At 38.0% G+C, this 22,310-nt stretch overlaps 1 protein-coding gene across 4 annotated transcripts in view; it reads left to right on the top strand.

The window, feature by feature from the left end:
* The window catches only part of LRCH1 (leucine rich repeats and calponin homology domain containing 1), a 257,491-nt gene that overhangs the window by 188,337 nt on the left and 46,844 nt on the right, over positions 1-22,310 (top strand). For all 4 annotated transcript variants that reach the window (XM_059684471.1, XM_059684473.1, XM_059684470.1 and 1 more), the window contains exons 8-13: positions 638-743; positions 11,440-11,564; positions 16,206-16,273; positions 17,005-17,085; positions 21,455-21,544; positions 21,644-21,680. In XM_059684471.1, the coding sequence (XP_059540454.1) occupies positions 638-743; positions 11,440-11,564; positions 16,206-16,273; positions 17,005-17,085; positions 21,455-21,544; positions 21,644-21,680 (507 nt within the window). The remainder of the gene's footprint in view (positions 1-637; positions 744-11,439; positions 11,565-16,205; positions 16,274-17,004; positions 17,086-21,454; positions 21,545-21,643; positions 21,681-22,310) is intronic.

Below are 22,310 nucleotides of genomic sequence, written 5' to 3'. Positions count from 1 at the left end.
TCCTAAAACAGGGAAATAAACTGAAACTTAATTTATAAAGCATGTAAAGTGCACTGTAAATAAATGAGATATTGTCACAGAGGTTGACTGTCTGCTTTCTGTGACGAGCCACATGAAATCTTAATGGAGTTTTGGTAAATTAGTGTTGTCAGAATTCACAGTAATGTCACTGTTAAAATGGTTGATTCGATGTAGGACTCCTGTGGTGACATATTTGCAAGTATTCCTTTGTTCTGTCAGGTGTTGCACAGTCCTTCTTAGTACCCGGACTATGGCTCTTAGGTTAGCAAATATCGCCAGGCACCTGGTCAAATTTCAGCTCAAAACTTGTACAGTGAAGTATATGAGTGTTAGCTCAATAAATTTGACACAGTGAACCATATTACCAGCTCCCAGTTCAAGAAACGGGACTTTACCAGGACCCCCGAAAGCCCCACTCATGTGCCCACCCACTCACCCAACAGCAGCCACTATCCCGACTTCAATACCATGGATTAGTTTTGCCTGTTTTTAAACTGTATCTGGTGTCTTTTACTCAATATTAAAAACACTCTTGTTTTTTTTAACCATATAGCATTCTCTTAATCTACATGATAACACTTCTCCTTGAATGAAGCAGTGCCTTGTTTCTTTCTAGCCTTCTGATGAAGACACTGTTAGCCTTAATGTTCCAATGTCAAATATCATGGAAGAAGAACAGATCATCAAGGAGGACTCATGCCATCACCTTAGTCCCATAAAAGGTCTGAGAATGAAAGACGGGGAGAAAGTGCTTGTTTGTTTAAGTTTAAAATGCTGTGTTTACAATATGCACACACATGGCAATAATAATAGTTAACTTTTATTGCACATTTCCTATGCACCAGGTACTGTGCTAATCTGTGAAGATGATCTCATTGAAACTTCAAAACTCTAAAGTGGATACTCCTAATTATCTCAATTTCATAGAGGAAACTGAGGCTGAGAGTTTAAGTAATGTGCCAGTGGTCATGCAGCTAGTAAATGGTGAAGCTGTTCTCATTCTGAAGATTCATATGGATTCTTTAAATTCATTATTTGAAAGAAAATAAATGTAGATATATTACTTAGGATAACTCTATTGTAATACATAAAATCCTCAAATCTCATTGGTTTAACACAATCCAAATTAAGTTCAAATAGGAGTTGTGATTGACAGGCAACTGCCCTCCAAGTGGTGATTCAAGGACCCAAGCTTCTTTCATGCTGAGATTTCACTCTCTTTAACATAAGACTTCCAAAGTTTCTGAATCCTTCTGTTTCAAAACAGAAGGGGGAGCACATGGAGATTTGCTCATAGGAAGTTTTTATGGACTGGGCCTAGTGGGAGCATCCAGCACTTATACCCTAGTCTTGGTTGTGTGGCTACAGCTAACTACACGTGAGGGTTGGAGATGTAGTTGAGTTGTATCCCCCAGCTTGACTTTGGACAAGTTAATGGACCTTAATTCTCTCACCTGTAAGTGATTAGATGATTAGATTAGGTAATCTTTAACTGCTACTATAGCTTTAAAATTCTATGGTTCTTTGATAATATCAAATGATGTCCTGCATACTTTCAAAATGCTAGTAATATATTTCATATTTTACTGGTGTGTTTCACACAGTGAACCATATTACCAGCTCCCAGTTCAAGAAATAGGACTTTACCAGGACCCCAGAAAGCCCCACTCATGAAGCCCTCGTTTGATTATAGCAGTATTTAGGCTGCTCCTGTTTATTCAGTGATTTTTAAAGAAAATACTAAAATTTAGTGTTTACTAATTTGTGACAGAGACTATTTCATGATGTATGACTAGTATAGAATTAAATTAATATGCAGATTATTTACTTAATAGTTTGAATATGCTTTCTTTAGTGACGGGTGAGCCATTTAAACTTACTCAAACTTTAATGTTTGCTTTCACTTTTTACATTTAGGTTTTTAAGTGAGGACTTAAGTTTAGCATTTATTGATCTGAGATAATGATTGGAACCATATATTGTCCAAAACTATAACTGTAAACTTTATGCAAAAATATAACTGCCACTTCATTGATTTAGATAAGTTTTATTACATTATGCAGTATAGCAGATAGTGTTTCAGGCAAATTTAAAAATATATATATAATTTATTGGCAGTGAGTTTTTCCCATCTGTTGTAGAAGTGAGTATTCTGCTGGCCAAGAGTCCTTCATGGTGGTCCTACCTGGTCCTTTTTAGTCTTCAGATCAGAGAGAAAACATTGGTGCTCCTTTTACCTCCCCTTCACCCTCTGGATTGCAGAGTGGAACACAGCCTAGCTAGATGTGCTCTGAGAGTGCTTTCCTCCCTATGTGGCCCTTGCCATAGTCATATATTTTGTTGTTAGGACGTTAGGTTCTTGTTTTAGTTTATTCCCACACTCTTCCTTGAGATTGTTTGCTACTTAAGGACCATGAGTCAGGTTTGACTAGCTTTTAAATTCCTACAATGTTTAGCATACCTGACATTTAGTAGTTGCTCATTAAGTATTTGATGAATTTTGAATTTGAAATATTTACTCATCACACATGACTTAGAACACAAAAGCTCTCTTATACTTTCTTTTCTTTGTTCCTTAAAAACATAAGACATGCCTGGCCAGCGTGGCTTGGTGGTTGAGCGTCAACCTATGAACTAGGTAGTCAGGGTTCGAATCCCAGTCAGCACATGCCCAGGGTTGGGGCCTCGATCCCCAATGAGGGGCATGCAAGAGGCAGCCAATCAATAATTCTCCTCATCATTGATGTTTCTGTCTCTCTCTCCCTCTCCCTTCCTCTCTGAAATCAATAAAAATCTATTTAAAAAAATAGAAAAAAGAAAAACGTAAGATGTGAGCAGAGCAGATTTTTGTGGATGACCTGCTGCTCTCCCACACTGCCAGCATTATTAGAATAAATACTCATATATGATTTTTTTAAAAGCCTAAGACGGAATTTGATTTTAAAAAAATAAATCATTATGTTGAAAATATTACAAATCCCACCCCCCATTTACTCCCTCTAACCCACCGCTGTCCCAGGCCTTCACAACCTTATTGTCTATGTCCATGGGTTATGCATATACGCATACAAGGTCTTTGGTTGATTACCCCCCATGCAACCACATGCCCTGCCTTCCTGCCCAGAATCCACACTCTGTTCCATGCTTCCATGTCTCTGGATCCACTCCATTCATCAGTTTATGTTGTGTCATGTATCCCTCACATGAGTTAGATCATGTAATACTTGTCTTTCTCTGACTGACTTATTTCGCTTAGCATGATACCCTCCAGGTCCCTCCATGCTATCTCAAAGGGTAAGAGATTCTTCTTTTTACTGCTGCATAGAATTCCATGGTATAAATGTAACACAGCTTTTTTATCCACTCATCTACTGATGGGCACTTGGGCTGTTTCCAGATCTTAGTTATATAAATTTTGCTGCTATGAACATAGGAGTGCATGCATTCTTTCTGATTGATGTTTCAGGTTTCTTAGGATATATTCTTAGAAGTGGGATCACTGGGTCAAATGGCAGTTTCATGTTTAATTTTTTGCGGAAGGTACATACTGTTTTCCATAATGGCTGCATTAGTCTGCATTCTTACCAGCAATGTACAAGGGTTCCCTTTTCTCCACATCCTCGCCAGCACTTGTCATTAGTTGATTTGTCGATGGTAGCCATTCTGACAGGTGTGAAGTGATACCTCATTATTGTTTTAATTTGCATCTCTTTGATGATCAATGACTTTGAGCATGTTTTCATGACTCTTGGCCATCTGTATGTCCACTTTGGAGAAGTGTCTATTCAGGTCTTTGGCCATTTTTTAATTGAATTATTTGTCTTCCTTTTGCTAAGTTGTATGACTTCCTTATATATTTTGGATATTAACCCTTTATCAGATGTATCATTGCCAAATATGTTCTCCCATACAGTGTGCTCCCTTTTCGTTTTGTTGATGATATATTTTGCTGAGCAGAAGCTTTTTATTTTGATGTAGGCCCATTTGTTTATTTTCTCCTTAGTTTCCTTTGCCCCAGGACATAAATCCATAAACATATTACGATGAGAGATGTCTGAGATTTTGCTGCCTATGATTTCTTCTAGCACTTTTATGGTTTCACCACTTACATTTAAGTCTTTTATTTATTTTGAGTATATTCTTATGTATGGTGTAAGTTGGTGGTCTAGTTTCACTTTTTTTTAAATTAAATCTTTATTGTTCAGATTATTACAGTTGTTCCTCTCCCCCCCCCCCATAGCTCCACTCCACCCAGTCCCGCCCCCTGCCCTCACCCCCCCCCCAGCTGTCCTCATCCATAGGTGTACGATTTTTGTCCAGTCTCTTCCCGCACCCCCCTCACCCCTTTCCCCCCAAGAATACTCAGTCCACTCCCTTTCTATGCCCCTGATTCTATTATAATCAACAGTTCATTCTGTTCATCAGATTTATTTATTCACTTGATTTTTAGATTCACTTGTTGATAGATGTGTATTTGTTGTTCATAATTTGTATCTTTACCTTCTTCTTCTTCTTCCTCTTCTTAAAGGATACCTTTCAGCATTTCATATAATACTGGTTTAGTGGTGATGAACTGCTTTAGCTTTTTCTTATCTGTGAAGCTCTTTATCTGACCTTCAATTCTGAATGATTGCTTTGCTGGATAAAGTAATCTTGGTTGTAGGTTCTTGGCATTCATCACTTTGAATATTTCTTGCCACTCCCTTCTGGCCTGCATGGTTTCTGTTGAGAAATCAGCTCACAGTCGTATGGGTACTCCCTTGTAGGTAACTGACTGTCTTTCTCTTGCTGCTTTTAAGATTCTCTCTTTGTCTTTTGCTCTTGGCATTTTAATGATGACGTGTCTTGGTGTGGTCCTCTTTGGATTCCTTTTGTTTGGGGTTCTCTGCGCTTCCTGGACTTGTAAGTCTATTTCTTTCACCAGGTAGGGGAAGTTTTCTGTCATTATTTCTTTAAATAGGTTTTCAATATCTTGCTTTCTCTCTTCTTCTGGTACCCCTATAATTCTGATGTTGGTACGCTTGAAGCTGTCCCAGAGGATCCTTACACTATCTTTGTATTTTTGGATTCTTTTTTCATTTTGCTTTTCTGGTTGGGTGTTTTTTGCTTCTTCGTATTTCAAATCTTTGATTCTTGCGACCCTCTAGTCTGCTGTTGGAACTCTGCATAATATCCTTTATTTCAGTCAGTATATGCTTAATTTCTAGTTGGTCCTTTTTTATAACCTCGAGGGTCTCACTAGATTTCTTGAGGGTCTTACTAAATTTATTGGCGGTTTCTAGAAAATTCTTGAGAAAGCTTATAAGTTTGGTTTTGAACTCTATATCCAGTAGTCTGCTTTCCTCCATTTCTGTCATTTGTGACCTGTTTCTTTGTCTTCACATTTTGGCTGCTTTCCTGTGTTGGCAGAGTGGCTCTCTGTGCTAGGTGTCCTATAGGGCCCAGTGGCTCAGCCTCCCCAATTACCTGAAGTGGACACTCTTGGTGCACCCCTCTGTGGGCTTTGTGCACAGTCTTGTTGTAGTTAAGCCTTGATTGTTGTAGGTATCACTGGGAGGAATTGACCTCCAGGCCAATTGGCTGTGAGAATCAGCTGTGTCTACAGTGGGAGAGCTTCTGTGCTGGAGACACACTTCTGGGGCAAGACTTGCTTCAGTGGGGCTTTGGTGCTCACTGAGTCTGTCCCCTGAGTGTTTCCCTTATTGGATGGTCCCACTCTGACCACTGGGTACACTGGCTCTTGGATCAAAGGAGGAGCTAATTTAGCCTCTGCCTGAGGCTACCCAGCAGGAGCTACGAAGAGATTTGCAGATTCCCCTTCCTTGTTTGGGTTTGGAGGTACCCAAATGAGGCCCAGCTGTGAAGCAATGCAAGCTGCTGTGATGCCTTGGACCTTCTCTTGGAAGTTCTGGGTCTGTCTGGCCCAGCTGCAGTTTGTTAGGTAATTTTCAGATTGCAAAGGGCCAGGGCATTCATATGCAAAATCATCTGCCGCAGCTTGGGTGGGGCGCGGGTCTCAGGGAATCAACAGGGTTGAGCAAGCAGCTATGGCTGATCCTCAGCTCTGCCCTAAGGGGCCCTGGGTCTCAGTGTCCCGGTAATTGCTGCAAGCACCTTTGAGAGAAAGCTGCCCTCGAGTCCCGAGTTCTGCCCGCTGCCAGACAGTCCAGTTTCTCCCTGTATGAGTCTGAGTCCCCAGAGACACCCGGAACTGTAGTTCAGAGCAGTTGGGGACTTGTGACTTCCTCCCGATTAAAAAAGACAGCCATGTCCTCATTTGCCAGCCCTTGCTGCATGCACCTCCGTACCTCTGCACTTCCGCGCCTCCTCTGAGTCTCAGTGTTCTTTTCTCTTTCCTTCTAGTTGTAGAATTTCCACTCAGCCAACCTTCCTGTGGTTCTGGATGATGTCCATTTTGTCTTTTAGCTGTATTTTTGAATTTGTTGTGGGAGGCAGCAATTTCCAGTGTTTACCTATGCTACCATCTTGGTTTCTCCTCTCTAGTTTCACTTTTTTGCAATTTTCCCAACACCATTTATTGAAAAGACTGTCTTGATTCTATTGTATGCTCTTGCCTCCTTTGTCAAATATTAATTGACCATAATGGCTTGGGTCCATTTCTGGGGTCTCTGTTCTGTTCCATTGATCAATATGCCTGTTCTTGTGCCAGTACCAGGCTGTTTTGATTATGGTGGCTCTGTAATATAAATTGAAATCTGGTATTGTGATCCCTCCAACTTTGTTTGTCTTTCTCAAGATTGCTACGGCTTTTGGGGGTCTTTTTTGGTTCCATATTAATTTTTGGAATATTTGTTCTAAATCTATGAAATATGCTGTTGGTGTTTTAATAGTGATTGTATTCAATCTGTAGATTGCCTTGGGTAGTATGGATATTGTAATGATGTTGATTCTACCATTCCATGAACATGGTATATTCTTCCACTTATTTATATCTTCTATCTTTTTTTTTTCAATGTCCTGTAGTTTTCCAAGTACAAGTCTTTACCTCCTTGCTTAAATTTATTCCAAAGTATCTTAATATTTTTGTTGCAATGGTAAATGGGATTGTTTGTTTAGGTTCTCTTTCTGAGAATTCATCATTGGTGTATAAAAAAATCATTGATTTTTTGGTGTTGATTTTGTATCCTGCTACATTGACAAATTCACTTATTAAATCTAGTAGTTTCTTAGTGGAGTTTTTAGAGTTTTCTATATACGATATCATGTCATCGGCAAATAATGAGAGTTTTACTTCTTCTTTTCCAAATTGGATGCCTTTTATTTCTTCTTCTTATCTGATTGCTGTGGCTAGTAGTTCCAGTACTATGTTGAATAAGAGTGGTGAAAGCCGACATCCCTGTTTTGTTCCAATTTCTAGAGGAAATAGTTTTAATTTTTGCCCATTGAGTATGTTCTCTGTTGGTTTGTCATATATGGCTTTTATCATGTTGAGATATGCTCCCTCAATTCCCACTTTGCTGAGAGTTTTCAATAAAAAAAAGGGTGTTGGATTTTGTTGAATGCTTTTTCTGCATCTATTGATGTGATCATGTGATTTTTATCTTTCAGTTTGTTTATGTGATGTGTCACGTTTATTGATTTGCAAATATTATACCAGCTTTGCATTCCTTGAATAAATCCCACTAGGTCATGGTGTATGATCTCTTTAACATATTGCCAGATCCAATTTGCTAATGTTTTGTTGAGAATATTAGCATCTATGTTCATCAGGGATATTCGCTTATAATTCTCTTTCTTTTTAGTGTTTTTATGTGGTTTTGGAATTAGAATAATGCTGGCCTCATAAAAAGAGCTTGGAAGTGTTCCCTCCTCTTGGATATTTTGGAATAATTTGAGGAGTATAGGTGTTAGTCCTTCTTTGAAAGTTTGGTAAAACTCCCCTGTAAAACCATGCAGACCTGGGCTTTTGTTTGCTGGGAGGTTTTTGTTTTTTTTATTACTGCTTCTATTTCATCAATTGCTATTGGCTGATTTAGGTTTTCGGATTCTTCCTGATTCAGTTTTGGGAGATTGTATTTTTCTAGGAATTTGTCTATTTCATCCACATTGTCCAACTTATTGGCATATAGTTGTTCATAGTATTTTCTTACAATCTTTTGTATTTCTGTGGTGTCAGTGGTTACTTCTTCATTTGTGTTTCTGATTTCATTTATTTGGGACTTCTGTCTTTGTTTCTTGATGAGTCTGGTTAATGGTTTGTCAATCTTGTTTATCCTTTCAAAGAACCAGCTCTTGGTTTCATTGATTTTTCATATATATTTTTAGTCTGTATGTCATTTATTTCTGCTCTAATCTTTATTATTTCCTTGCTTCTACTTACTCTGGGCTTTTTTGTTGTTGTTGCTCTCTTTCTAGTTCTTTAAGTTGTAGGGTTAAATAGTTTATTGCTGATTTTTTTTTTTTTTGAGGTATGCCTATAGTGCTATGAACTTCACTCTCAGGACTGCTTTTGTTGTGTCCCAGAGGTTTTGGCTTGTTGTGTGTTCATTTTCATTTGTTTTTTAATTTCTTTCTTGACATGCTATTTAGCCTCCATGTGTTGTAATGTTTTGGGATGTTTTTCCTGTAGTTGATTTCTAATTTCATCCCACTGTGATCTGAGAAGATGCTTGATTTGGTTTCAATTTTCTTGAACTTGTATATACTTTTTTGTGTCCTAACATGTGGTCTATCTTTGTGAATGACCTATGTACATTTGAGAGGAATGTATATTCTGCAGCTTTGGGGTGAAATGTTCTATAAATGTCAATTAAATCCATCTGTTCCATTATGTCCTTCAGAGTCACTGTTTCCTTGTTAATTTTTTGTCTAGAAGTTCTATCCATTGAAGTCAGTGGGGTATTAAAGTCCTCTACTATGATTATATTATTGTTTATGTCTCCCTTAAAATCCTCTAGAAGTTTTGTGTGTGTGTTTTAATATATTTTATTGATTTTTTACAGAGAGGAAGGGAGAGAGATAGAGAGTTAGAAACATCAATGAGAGAGAAACATCAATCAGCCACCTCCTGCACATCTCCTACTGAGGATGTGTCTGCAACCCAGGTACATGCCCTTGACCGGAATCGAACCTAGGACCTTTCAGTCTGCAGGCCGATGCTCTATCCACTGAGCCAAACCGGTTTCAGCTCCTCTAGAGGTTTTTTATGTATAGTTAGATGTTCGTATATTGGGTGCATCTATGTTTACTAGGGTTATATCCTCTTATTGGATTGATCCTTTTAGTATTATGTAATGATTTCTGTTGTCTCTTGTGGTGACCTTTATTTTGAAGTCTATTTTGTCAGATAAGAATATTGCTACCCCAGCTTTTTTTCTTTTCCATTTGCATGGAAATGTTGTTCTCCATCACTTCACTCTCATCCTATGTGAGTCTGTTCTTCTGCAGTGGGTCTCTTGTAGACAGCATATAGTTGTGTCATGTTTTCATATCCATTCAGTTATACTATGTCTTCTGATTGGAGATTTTATCCATTTACATTTAAGGTTATTATTGATAGGTACTTATTTATTGCCATTTTAATTCTGTATGCCTAGGTTTTTCTCTCTCTTCTCATTACAGCAGTTTCTTTAGCATTTCTTGTAATGCTGGCTTGGTGGTGATAAACTCCTTTAGGCTTTTTTTTTTTTGTCCGGGAAGCTCTTTATTTCACTGTTTATTTTGAATGATAGCCTTGCTGGATATAGTAATCTTGGTTTCAGATCCTTGCTTTCCATTACCTTTCATACTTCATGCCATTCCCTATGTGAATATTGTTTAAGTTTCATGTTGTCCCACAGATTCCTTAAGCTGCCTTCTGTTTTTAAATGGTTTTTTCTTTTTGGTTCTCTGTTGAGTGATTTTTTTCTACCCTGTCTTCTAATTCACTGATCCAATCCTCAGCTTCCCCTATTCTGCTGTGTATTCCTTCCAATGTGTTCTTTATTTGTGCTATGTCATCCTTTATTTCTGTTTTCATAGTTACTATATCTTTTCTCATGCTGTTGAGCATCTTTACCATCATTATTCTGTACCCTTTTTCAGATAAGTTTCTTATCTCCATTTCATTTATCTCTTCTTCTGGAGAATTCTCTTTGTCTTTCATTTGGGAGTTGTTTCTGTGTCTCCTCATTTTGGGTGCCTCTTTGGTTTTGTGACTATATATTAGGTAGATCTTCTATGCCTCTCTCATTCTTTAGTGCAGGACAGTGTCAAACACTGTTTTTGTGTAATGAGATCAGGCAAAGACTCGAAGCCCCCAGAGACCGCCTCTACTTGCAGTCTGATTTAATTTAGTCTTGAATAGCCCTCAGGCAATCATCCACAGTTGTGGCAAGAGTTTTTCCCAACTGGATGGTGCAATTACTTCTACCTGGAGGCTAATTGTTATTCTCAATCTCTTAATGGGCCTCAGAAACTCCACAACTTGGGGAAAGGATTTTTTTCCAATAGGGTGAGTCAACTGTCAACCCCCCCCCCCAACCCCACCCACCCGGCGCGCAGGCAAAACTCCCACCCACCCGGCGCGCAGGCAAAACTGCCTAGATAGCAATTGTCTGAGTGAGAAAGATGACCTCCACAGTGTGAGGAAATGACTCAGCATAGGAAACCAGGGTGTCTGTCTTCTGAGCTCTTACCCCAGAGCCCCCAAACATGGGTTCTGCTCACATAGCTCTAGTCCACTCCACCCTCCCTCTGCTGGAGCACAAGGTGAGTAGCTGCATAGGGAATTTTGTGTGTTGGTCCTTTAAGAGGGTGCCTGCATTTCCAGCCATCTCTCCCTGGCAGACAGCAACCCTGCTGCTTTTCACAATTAGATGTTATGTGGGCCGCTATCTCAGTTCTGGTGCAGCCCGGATTGGAGATTAGACCCCAGGGTTCTCAATGGGAACCTCCCACAGCTGAGATATCTCTCTGGAACTTCAGCTGCTGCCTGTGGGAGCCTGGCCAGCCTTCTTGTGCCTCCAACCTCCTACCAGTCTCTATGCAGCCTCCACTTTCCATCCTTGGTTATCAGGGTTCTCTCCAGTGAGTCTTCCGTTGATTAGTCTGGAAGTTTTTCTGTAATTTAGTTGTAAATACAGTTTGGTCCTGGGAGCGTGTTCATGCAGCATCCACTTACTCCTCCACCATTTTTAATCATACTCTTTTCTTTCAAAAGAAACAAAGCCATATAGAAGCTTTTAACTTTTAAGTTTAGTTTGTGGCTTTCTGTTTCTTTTCCTTTTCTTTCTCTTCTTTCTTCTTTTATCTTTTCCTTACATCATTCAGGGAAGAGAAAACTTGGGTCAGTCATATACCTCCTTAAAAGGTAAGAGAGAAAATTGAAATGATTAGATGATACATTTCAGGGTAATCTGTACTTTGTTCATCAGTTTGTGAAATCATGCTTTCTGTCTGTATATTTTTTTCCAATAGGGGACTTTCGTCAGGAATTTCGATCAAAGCCTTCCCTTGGTGACAATGACAACTCTGGAGAAGAAAGAGACCAATTTACCCATGGAACAGATGTTCTCCACTCGGAATTTATAAATTATATTAAGGCAAGTTGAGGATCAACTAATTTTTTTATTTATTTACTTCTGTTTGATTCAAGGTTACCAATGCATCACCTTAAATGTCATTTTACTGCCACCTTTATAATATCTTCTCAAAGCTCAGCATATTTTTCTTTTTTTTTAAAATTGATTGATTTTAGAGGGAGAAGAGGAGAGAGAGAGACACCAATTTATTGTTCCGCTTGTTTATGCATTCATTGGTTGTTTTCTGCATTCCTGTAGTGTCCTGACTGAGAATCGAACCCTCAATCTTGTCACATTGGGATGCTCTAACCAACTGAGCTACTCCACCAGGGTCTCAGTATTGATTTTCTGACATTAGGAGCCAGTTGCTCCCATACATACCTTTTCATTTGTTGGCATATGTATATGGTTTTCTTTTGAATTCAGAAATTACTCATCTTGCCACTATTCAGTGCATTGTATCCATTAGCAAATATCTGAGTTACCCATTACCATTCAGTAAAAGGCAATCTAGACAAATTTCACATTCTCTTCAATGTATTCTAGGTGAATACTTTTCTTGGGAGTATGTCCACAATATAAAGAGAAAAATGGAGACTTTCAGGATCTGGAAATGAATGTCTTCCCTTTTTGGGAGTTCACTCTGAGGACACTTGTTCAAGAACCGTTGTAGTTACAGTGAGGTGTGGAAAGGTTGGATGAAGTTGCTAAGCTTCATCATAGTGGCGGCAAAAAGAAGAGAGGAAAACTAGCCTTTTACTGAAGCTGGTAGTTAAGGTTTCACTTGGAGACATGATTAAGTGCCTTGGTATGTTTCTGCCAGTTTTTTTGGTTCAGGTTGTGGCACTGAAGAATGCAAGGATGATTCATTTGGTAAAATTCAGATTTGTTGTGGCTTCTGATAGTGGTCTTTGAGTTAATGTGATAAGCCAAGCATGGGGTCTCTAAGAGCACATCCTTATTTCCTGAGAATTGTGTTAGGATGGCTGGAGTCTGTCTAAACTAATGTCTTTGGCCATCACCTCCAAGGGAACCGTGAGGAAAATTGTGAATTTACACCGTATAGTAAGTAACCCTGGTGTACTCAAGAGGTCTTTATGCTCTCAAGACAAAAATAAAGAACCTGACATAGTACTTACATTTGTAGAAACTAAGATGATTTTAAGAAGTTATATACAGGCATACCTCAGAGATATTGTGGGTTTGGTTCCAGACCACTGCAATAAAGCAAATAATTCAATAAAGTGAGTCACATGAATTTTGTGGTTTTCTAGTGCATATAAAAAGTATGCTTACCCTATACTGTAGTCTATTAAGTTTGCAATAGCATTGTTTTGAAAAAATGTATATACATTAATTTAAAAATACATTATTGCTAAAAAGTTGTAACCATCATCTGAGCCTTCAGTATGTCATAATATTTTTCCTAGTGGAGAGTCTTATCTTCGATTTGTTTAAAAAAATCCAATATATGCAAAGTTCAATACAGTGACATGCAATGAAACGAGGTATGCCTGTAGAAGGATGAAACACAGAAATACTTAACTCTTTATATCTAAACCATCAATTCTTGTTTCAAAATATCTCACAGCCACTGCCTCATTTGTGCCCTCTACCTCTATTGATGTTGCTTTAGTTCAGTTTTATCATTTCTAATTCTGATGACTGCAAGAGTCCCATCTACCCAAACTTCTCACTCAACGTCCTGCCTCCTGCATGCACATACGTGTGCGCACACACTTGGTCTGCCGCCAGCCATTCTCCTACAGTGCAAATCTAATGATATTGCTCTGAGGCCAGTAGTTTTCACAAGGTTCTCCCAGATTTGACCCCTATCTATTAGCTCTGGAATAAGCCTGTCATAAAATATGGAAAAGTGGGCTTTCATCTTTATTTTATGAAGAGTTTATCTTAAGTTGAAAATCTAAAGTAAAAATGGAAACCCTGAAGGAAAACAATCAAAGCAGTTAATAAAATTAAGCATTTTGTTTCACAAAAGCAAATTTCCCTAGATTCAGAGATTTTAGGAAGCAAAGGGCTTTGTGGAAATGGCTGCTCTACAGAATGGACCCTGAGGGTAGAGTCTAGGGGAGTAAATAGGGATGTAGAAACCTATTCTGCAAATGTCTGCTCCTGCAAGAGGCTTCTCTTGGAAACGTGAGCAAAGAACTACTACTAGTAAAATAAAACTAAATCTACAATGAAAAGTCATACATTGAAAACCAGCCCTTTCAGCCTTGACTTGCATCCCTTTAAAAACCTGTGAGAGTGTACATGACAGACAACAATGTGCCGACCACTCAGTCCTTGAGGAGCCAGAGTTGTGTTTTATATAACCCTGTTTTCTCTCCTTCACTGAATTAGCATCTTTTGTTTTTGTAACTACAGTTGATCTTCATTATTCTCGGTAGCTTTGTTGTATAAAGTCACCTCAAACACTGAATTATCAAATACTGAGCCATTGCTCCAAAGTATAAATACAGGGTTAGGTTCCCTGTCAAATGTTCAATACATAACCTTGCTTATTGTGTTTAATGGATTTTATTGTATTTATGTGTGTTTCTATTTAAAAACACTTTATTTAATAAGTTTTGTTGATTAATTAACATTGAACTTGCAGCCCACACCACCAACTCATGCCTAAATGAAGTTTGTCTAACATGTTTTCTCTGTTAAAGGATATCACAGCCTATTTGTGCTTAGGAACATTAGACCACACTTCAGCAACTTGCTTGGGGGCATTGTATACAGTGAAATCACCCCAAAAAAGCACAAAAATTTGAAAATGTTGCACAAACTATACTCTAAAGGACACTTGTTTACACTATGACACCTGAAACAAGAAGGTGGAGGGTTTCCTTCCTCATTGTCAGCTGGAACTGTGCATGTCGGGAACTCAGGATTTTTCACAGTTCTCAGCATGCCTGCGAATAACTCTAGAGCACCACGAGTATTGATTTCAGGGTTACAAGTAAATTTTATTGAGTAGGCAAATTTATAAATATGGAATTTACAAATAATTAAGATCAACTAAGTAACTGTCTAAGACAGCAGTAAGGAATTATGTTTTAAATTTCTGACAGTAAGTTAACAAGTATTGTGGTCCTATTCTAGGTTTTCTTTTTAAAAATTTTATCTTTAATTATGGTAAAATAAATATAACATAAACTTATCATCCTAGACATTTTTTTAAGTGTAAAATTCAGTGATGTCTAAGACCTATTTTGCATATTACAAGGAAAAGCAATATTTCATACTATTGGCTACTTTTTATTATGAAACTTAAAATTAGAAGGAAATACCCATGGCTCTTGTAGTTGAAGCCCCACAAGAAAAGATATGAACATGTTTTCTCCGTCATATATGGTAGTGTATTTTCTCCCATGAATTTCACTATCATTTGGATAGTGTGGCACAATAATTTATATGTTGACTTTATTATGCACTGAAAGTATAGTCAATATAGAAAATGTCTGAGTATTTTTCAAGCCAGAGACTGGCATCAGGTGGCAAGCCACCTCTTTGGAAGAAGACTCACTCTCAGTGACACATCTGGAGAATTGGCTGGGCCTGAGTTAACGACATGTCAGAACCTTGAATCAGGAAACAGTCCTTTTGGTTGTTGTTCCTCCCTTGTCAGAGAAACACACTCATTCAGGGTGGCTTCTGTTCTAGCTGTTGGCTGAGCAAGATTAGCATTTCTCTGTGTCAGAGAAGAAAGTAGAAAGAAGCATCTGGAAGTTCCAACAGTGGGACACACCTTTCCAATACTCCCACCAATGTTTCTTTGAGAAAATAATCAGGGAGGTGGGGGGCAGAAATTTCAGTGAAATCTGGATGTTGCATATATGAAGCCTATAAGATGTCATTTGAGGCATTTTCTGTTGTTAAGTATTTTATACATTATTTTTTCCGAAACACACACACACCTTTCTCCTCTTACAAATGCCAGAATGCATTCTCATGTGACTGACAAGCCCAACAGAAGAATCTTTGGACATCAGGAGGTGCTAAGACAGCAGTAAGGAATTATGTTTTAAATTTTTGACAGTAAGTTAACAAGTATTGTGGTCCTATTCTAGGTTTTCTTTTTTAAAATTTTATCTTTAATTATGGTAAAATAAATATAACATAAACTTATCATCCTAGACATTTTTTAAGTGTAAAATTCAGTGATGTTAAGCACATTCATGTTATTGTGCAGCCATCACCACCATCCATCTCCAGAACTCTTTTCATCTTGTAAAACTGAAACACTTCACCCATTAAATACTACCTCCCCAAACCTTCCCCTTCCCAAGCCACTGGCAATTGCCATTCTACTTTCTATCTTTATAAATTTGACTATTCTAGGTACCTCATAAAAGTGGAATCATATAGTATGTTTTTCGTGACTGACTTATTTCACTTAGCACAATGTCCTGAAGATTCCTCCGCTTTGTAGCAGGTCTCGGATTTCTTTCCTTTTTAAGGTTGAATGATATTCCATTGTATGTATTGACCACATTTTGTTTATTCATTCATTCATTGAGGGACACTTGGGTTGTTTTCACATTTTGCCTATTGTGAATAGTACTGCCATGAACATGGGCTTGGTCAGGGTTTGATTGTTGACTGTTGATGGCCAGTGGCTATCAGAAAACCCATGTGTTCTTTCCACAGGATAGGGCAGAAGACTGTGAAGAACTGTTACGGATAGAAGAGGATATACACTGGCAGCCCGAGGGAATGTGAGTACCGAGGGCCTAGTTATGAACCACTATCCTGTAAATTGCATGCTTTAAGCAGAATGGAAGCCCTGTCGTGATAAGAATTCTGGTCTGCTTTTCTTTGGGTAGCTGATTTTCTTACCCAAAGATATTGATAAGAAGTAGCCAGTTTTCCTCTGTCTAATGCTTATTGTCACAGTGTTAGGGGAATACAGTGCAAGGTCATACCTTTTTCTTGGCCCCAAGTTTTATCAGAATTGAGACTAGAGATAGAAATGTGTGATTCAGAGAAATAGATAGGACTTCTAAAGTGAAGAATCTAGCTTCCTTCCATTTGTATGAAGGAGTTGACAGCTGGACCTAAAGTAGCCCTGGTCCCCTTTCTTAACCCAGGCTCTTCAGTTTTAAGATCTGAGAAAACCCAGGGCCCTGATCCTAAGTTTAATAATTGTAATAGTTAGCATTTATTAAATACCACATGCCAGGCACTATCCTAAATACCTCACTTCACCTTAGGTACCCCATTTCACCTTTACAACAATCCTATTAAGTTCTATTTGTTGTTCCCCATTTCACAGAGGACAAAACTGAGGCACAGAGAGATTATTTTGCCAAAGGTCACAGAGAGCCAGGTCAAAATCAGTTTTTATATGTTAGATGGATTTTTGTAATTTTGCTCTTAAGAACTTAGATGATATTCATATTCTGTGATGGTTTTCATTCTCATGCCCGGTTTCATGCTGCTGAACAAGTTCATCTAAAGACCAGGAAATTACTACAGCGATGATTGAACAGCTGAGAGAAGCAGTAGATTTGCTGCAAGATCCCAACAGGTATGCATGTCTTTCTTTGGCCCAGGCTTCATGTGCAAATAATACATACTAATTCATGGAACACATTATCTCACTTTATAAAGATAGTTATATTCACAGTATGGGCTCTGTCTAACCACTAATAAAGAAGCCATTCTAAGTGCTTGTTTTCCCAAGATCCATAAATAAGAGTCAAACTTCTATAGGGATTGAAACCAGTTCCCCCTTTCTCCACCCTTCAGTGAAATTTATTCACTCTTCCTGAAATTCATATGGGAATCTTTGGTATAATTCTTAGAAAACAGAAGTATGGCCTTAGCTGGTTTGGCTCAGTGGGTAGAGCATCGGCCTGCAGACCAAAGGGTCCCAGGTTCGATTCTGGTCAAGGGCACATACCTCAGTTGGAGGCTCCTCCCCACCACTGGCTCTGGTCAGGGCTCCTGCAGGAAGCCACCAATCAATGTGTTTCTCTCACATCGATATTTCTTTGTCTTTCCTTCTCTCTTGACCTTCTAAAAATTAATGGAAAAATGTCCTTGAGTGAGGATTAAAAAAGAGAGAGAGAAAACAGAAATATAGTAATTCCTATTTATAAAACTACAAGGGAGATTTCCCAAAAAGGGAAGAATCATTATGCCAAGTAGTACTACCATATTTATTCGATCGTGGCAAATATATGTTAATTAAATAATATATTTCTAAAGATTTGGGTTACAAGGTGATTTTTTTGAAGTTTTTTTTTAAATATATTTTTATTGATTTCAGAGAGGAAGGGAAAGGGAGAGAGAGATAGAACCATCAATGATGAGAGAGAATCATTGATTGGCTGCCTCCTGTGCACCCCCCCCTGGGGATCGAGCCCACAATCTGGGCATATGCCCTGACCGGGAATCGAACCGGTGACCTCTTGGTTCCTAGGTCGACACTCTACTGCTGAGCTACACCCGGCTGAGCTACAAGGTGATTTTTAAATTAGATTAGCTATTGTCAATAACTACTACATGCATTAGATTAATTTTTTGGTTACTTAGTTAAGGATAATGAAATTCCTATTGACAAAATATTTTTCAGTAAGACAGTATACATGGTATCAGGTAATAACTACCTTATCATTAGAGAAATAGATCCAAAGCCTATTCCTGGTAAACTCTTCAGGGGTCCTGGGAATTTAAATATGAAAATGATGTGGTTTTGTAATGTGGTGAATGTGGAAATCACACCATGCTGATTTCAGCTAGGTTCTGGGAACTTAGGAAAAGGTGGTTAGTGAGTGTACACCACCAGTGTTGTCAGGCCTTGAAAAAATAGTGATGGGTCAGATTGAGTATGACTGAAAATCTTTAGCTGTTGATTGAAAAGCATTTTGATTCTGCAGACATTAATTGAGTGCTTAGAGCATAGGGAGAACTACAGTGCGCATCTTGGGGGATATAAAGATGAACTTAAACTATAGTAGTAGATGGAGATTGCCTTGAGTAGTTATTGTAAATGTAACTGATTAACTTGTTTAAAAATTGATAGAGTGTCACTTGACACCAGATGAAAAAAGGGAGCTGGCTAGACCAGCATTCCTAAAAGTTTGTATAGTAACCTTTAGTAACTAGCAATTTCAAGGAGAAAGCAAATTCTGGAATGAATTAAAAGCTTGGGCAAAGTTAAAGAGGTCAAAAAGAAAGGAGCAAGTTTTAAAAACCTCAGGCAGGTAAGATGATCTCCACCCTGGCCATGCTTCAGTATCACTTGTGGAACTTTCAAAAGAGACACCCTTGACATTACTTGTGAGTTTGGGTTCTGGCCATTTCCACTTTATAAAAGTAATGCTGGTGCCTCTGATGTACAGCCAGCACTGAGAATCACCTAGGGGACATTTGGAGTGGGGCAGGGGTTGACTTTGAATGCTGTTGCAGAGCTGAGACTTTATTTTATTATGTGCAGGGAAGATAATGATGGATAAAAAATATGATTATTCATGTTGCTAATTCTTTCTAATCATTGTTTCAGGCCTAGCTTTTTATTAAGTGCCTGATCAAGGCATTCTCTTTAGAGAGCTGAGTTTCGTATCCTAAACTAAGGTAATTAGAAGGTAGGAAACTGACAAAAGAGCGTGTGTGTGTGTGTGTGTGTGTGTGTGTGTGTGTGTGTGTGTGTGTTATGATTTACAAGTACTTACTTTTTAGGGTTGTGAGGACTTGAAGTAATATATAAACTACTAGTGGGAAGGTAAATTGGCAAAACCATTCCAGAAGGCATCCTAGTAGTCTGTAGTTGTGGTTTAAAAAATATAGAAACCATTTATTTAAAAGAATTCTAAAAATTTATCCTAAGGGGCTAAAGGATTTGAGCAAAGATTGTGAGGGGGGAGGTATTTTAATAGCAAATATTTGGAAAAAAGGAAATATATTTTGGTTATTAATAAGGTGGGATATTATGTATCCAATAAAATGTTTATTAAAGTTTCCAGTATTAGAATGCTCACTATGTAATGCTAATTTTAAAGTATATAAAATGCTTAAAGTTTCATCCTAATAATATAAATAGAATTAGGTTTCAAATGTGTAAGAAGCTAAGAAAAAATTAAAACTGGAAGTATATTATGATGGAGATTTTTTTGCAGGTGTTTCTAAAGACTTTTAATACTTGTATATATTATACGTAGTCAGTGGTAAGTACTATTGTAGTTCTTTGATGATTACATGAAGTGGGTGGTGAGAAGGCTGGGAGGGAACGGTCCAAGATGTTTTAGAGCTGAGCGCCTGGCATTTCTGAGATGGGGAATCAGGAGGGAGAGCAGGTTTGAAGAGGATGTTGAGGTCAGCTTAAGATGTGCTGAATAATACCCAAGGCAGCGATGTGGCAATGCACACTCAGCTGCTAGATATTTAGTTCTGGGACTTTGAGAGTTAGATTGGAAAGTCATTTTCACAAGGTGCTGAAGTAACCGAAACCGTGTAAGAGGATGAGGTTCTCCAGGGCAGGAAATGGATGGGAGGGGAATGTGAGCCCAGGACAGAGCACTGAAGACAGGACGTGACAGAGAAGGCCACACTGGGCTCACACTTTATACTGTTTTCATACTTCTACCTTTTACATCTTGTATCACTCTCCCAATGAAATTTTATTACAAGTTCTAGATTGATTGATATATGAGCCCAAAGCAAAAAAGAGCAGTCTATTTAAGTGGAAATAGCAGTGGCATGGGAATATGAGATTGGAACCCAGGAGTAAGACCCAAGTGACCTGGAGAGAGGGAGTAGATTCCTTTCTTGACCTCAATTTTGCCATCCTTCATGAGAAGTGGGATGAACTGAGAATTGTGAGATTCTTCCTGTCCAGCTTGGAAATGTCTGAGGCAATGAGTTGCCAAGGATGTTGAGCAAGTGGGAATGGGGAGTGTTTGCCTAATTGTAGGAGCAACCTTCCAAGTGATAGTTGATTTGCATCTTTATGGGTGATATTTTAAAATTATATTATGTTGTACAGTGTTACATGGATTTCATTTCCTCCCTCAAATAATTCACTACTTTGGCTGCTTTAGATCTTTATTGTTCATCCTGAAATAATTATAAAGATAATTCTAACTTTATAATAATGCTTCTGTGATCTAGATAAAAAGAGGACACTTCAAGAGGTCATTTATTTCTAGCCGCTTGGGACTGAATATTAGTAACAAAAACTTTATATTGCATTTTTTCTTTAGCTCATATTTCATAGATTGAGACTTCTGTAAGTTATTATTCTATTTTGCCTTTATCTTGGTTTCTTTTCTTAAGGACTTCTGATTGTTGATTTTATAGCATTTTTAATAGGCATCTATACTATGAACTCATTCCTACCTTTTAAGATAGCTTTGTAAGTTTTATATAACTTACAGAAATTTCTGGTTTTAAAATTGAAGAAATTCAGAAACTAAGGCCTTTTCAAAAATAAAAAATGCATATCAAATTGCTTATGAATTCTTTTATTTTTAATGAGGGTATTAGTGTAGATCAGAGGGATCTTCCTTTTAAAACTAAGGGCCCTTGGTACATATACCATAATACAGAATCCTTAGCAATTTTACTTGCTTCTGTAACTTAATCAAATTCTAGAATAAAATTTATTGTGTACTACCTATGAATATTATGACTATCAGAAATTACTGGTATATTGCGAATAAGTTGAATTTTGACAAAGAGCAGTCAGAAAATTATATTAAATTTGGCACATGATTGGAACATACCATATAGTTTGAAATTTTTACCATAAACCTTTCATTACTTAGTCCTAATGGTAAACATAATTTTTAATATATTAAAATTTTAAACTAAATATGACCAAAAGCAGTAGGATTTATTAAAGTTTTAATAAATTGCTAACATCTTCCTCCCCTCCCCCCCCCCACACTCTTTAGATTAAGCACCGATATAACAGAGAAAAATGTGGTAAACTTTTATCCAAAGGAATCAGCAGAAGCCTTAGAATTACAAGATTCTGCACTGAAGTATGTTGAACTTTTTAAACTCAATGTTTTCTCTTTTTACATTGAAGTATGTGTGCTTTAAATTCCACTTTATATCTTTTTCCCTCCTCATACCTACAGCGGTCAAATGCAGCTGGAGCCATCTCCGGTGTGTGAGGTAAGGCTGCTCTTGGGTTCAGCAGAGCTGCGTGCAGTGTTCTGCCACAGAATGGTGGCTGCCACCTTCTGTGAAGATTGATCCTGGGGTAGAACATTCCTAAGGCAGACTAGTTCAAGATCTGGTTTTCAAATTTTTTTTTACCCTCTTTAGTTTTCCTGTTTATCTATTATACTTCACCTTCCATTAGAGATAAGGTTTCCATGAAATTCTCTAAATTTTTGTGTGTGTCACTCTTGCTCAGTCAGGCGACAGCAGCTAAGATCCATAGGGAACCTGCTCTGTGTCAGAAACTGGAAGTAGGACCAGTCAATTTAGATTTTAGAGCCACGAATGAAACCTATGAACTGGCCAGATGCAAATTAACTAGAATGGACTTGAAAAACAAGAATATGATTTGGGAAATGCCTAGGTCCTAGGAGGATTAAAAGAACATAGCATAACCAATGGACACAAGACCTTGGGGGGGGAGGGAATGGAGACATATGTAATACTACTATCTGTAATACTTTAAACAATAAAAAAAAAAGAACATAGCAAAGCGAAAGTGGTAGGGATGTTTGCAGACAGAGTAAGAGTAAAGTTACATTGGATGAAATTGGGTTGTTGAATAAAGCAGTTTTGACAGAA

Source organism: Myotis daubentonii, chromosome 2 (assembly GCF_963259705.1).
Source record: "Myotis daubentonii chromosome 2, mMyoDau2.1, whole genome shotgun sequence".
Lineage (NCBI taxonomy): Eukaryota > Metazoa > Chordata > Mammalia > Chiroptera > Vespertilionidae > Myotis > Myotis daubentonii.
This window is presented reverse-complemented; position numbering and strand designations above follow the sequence as displayed.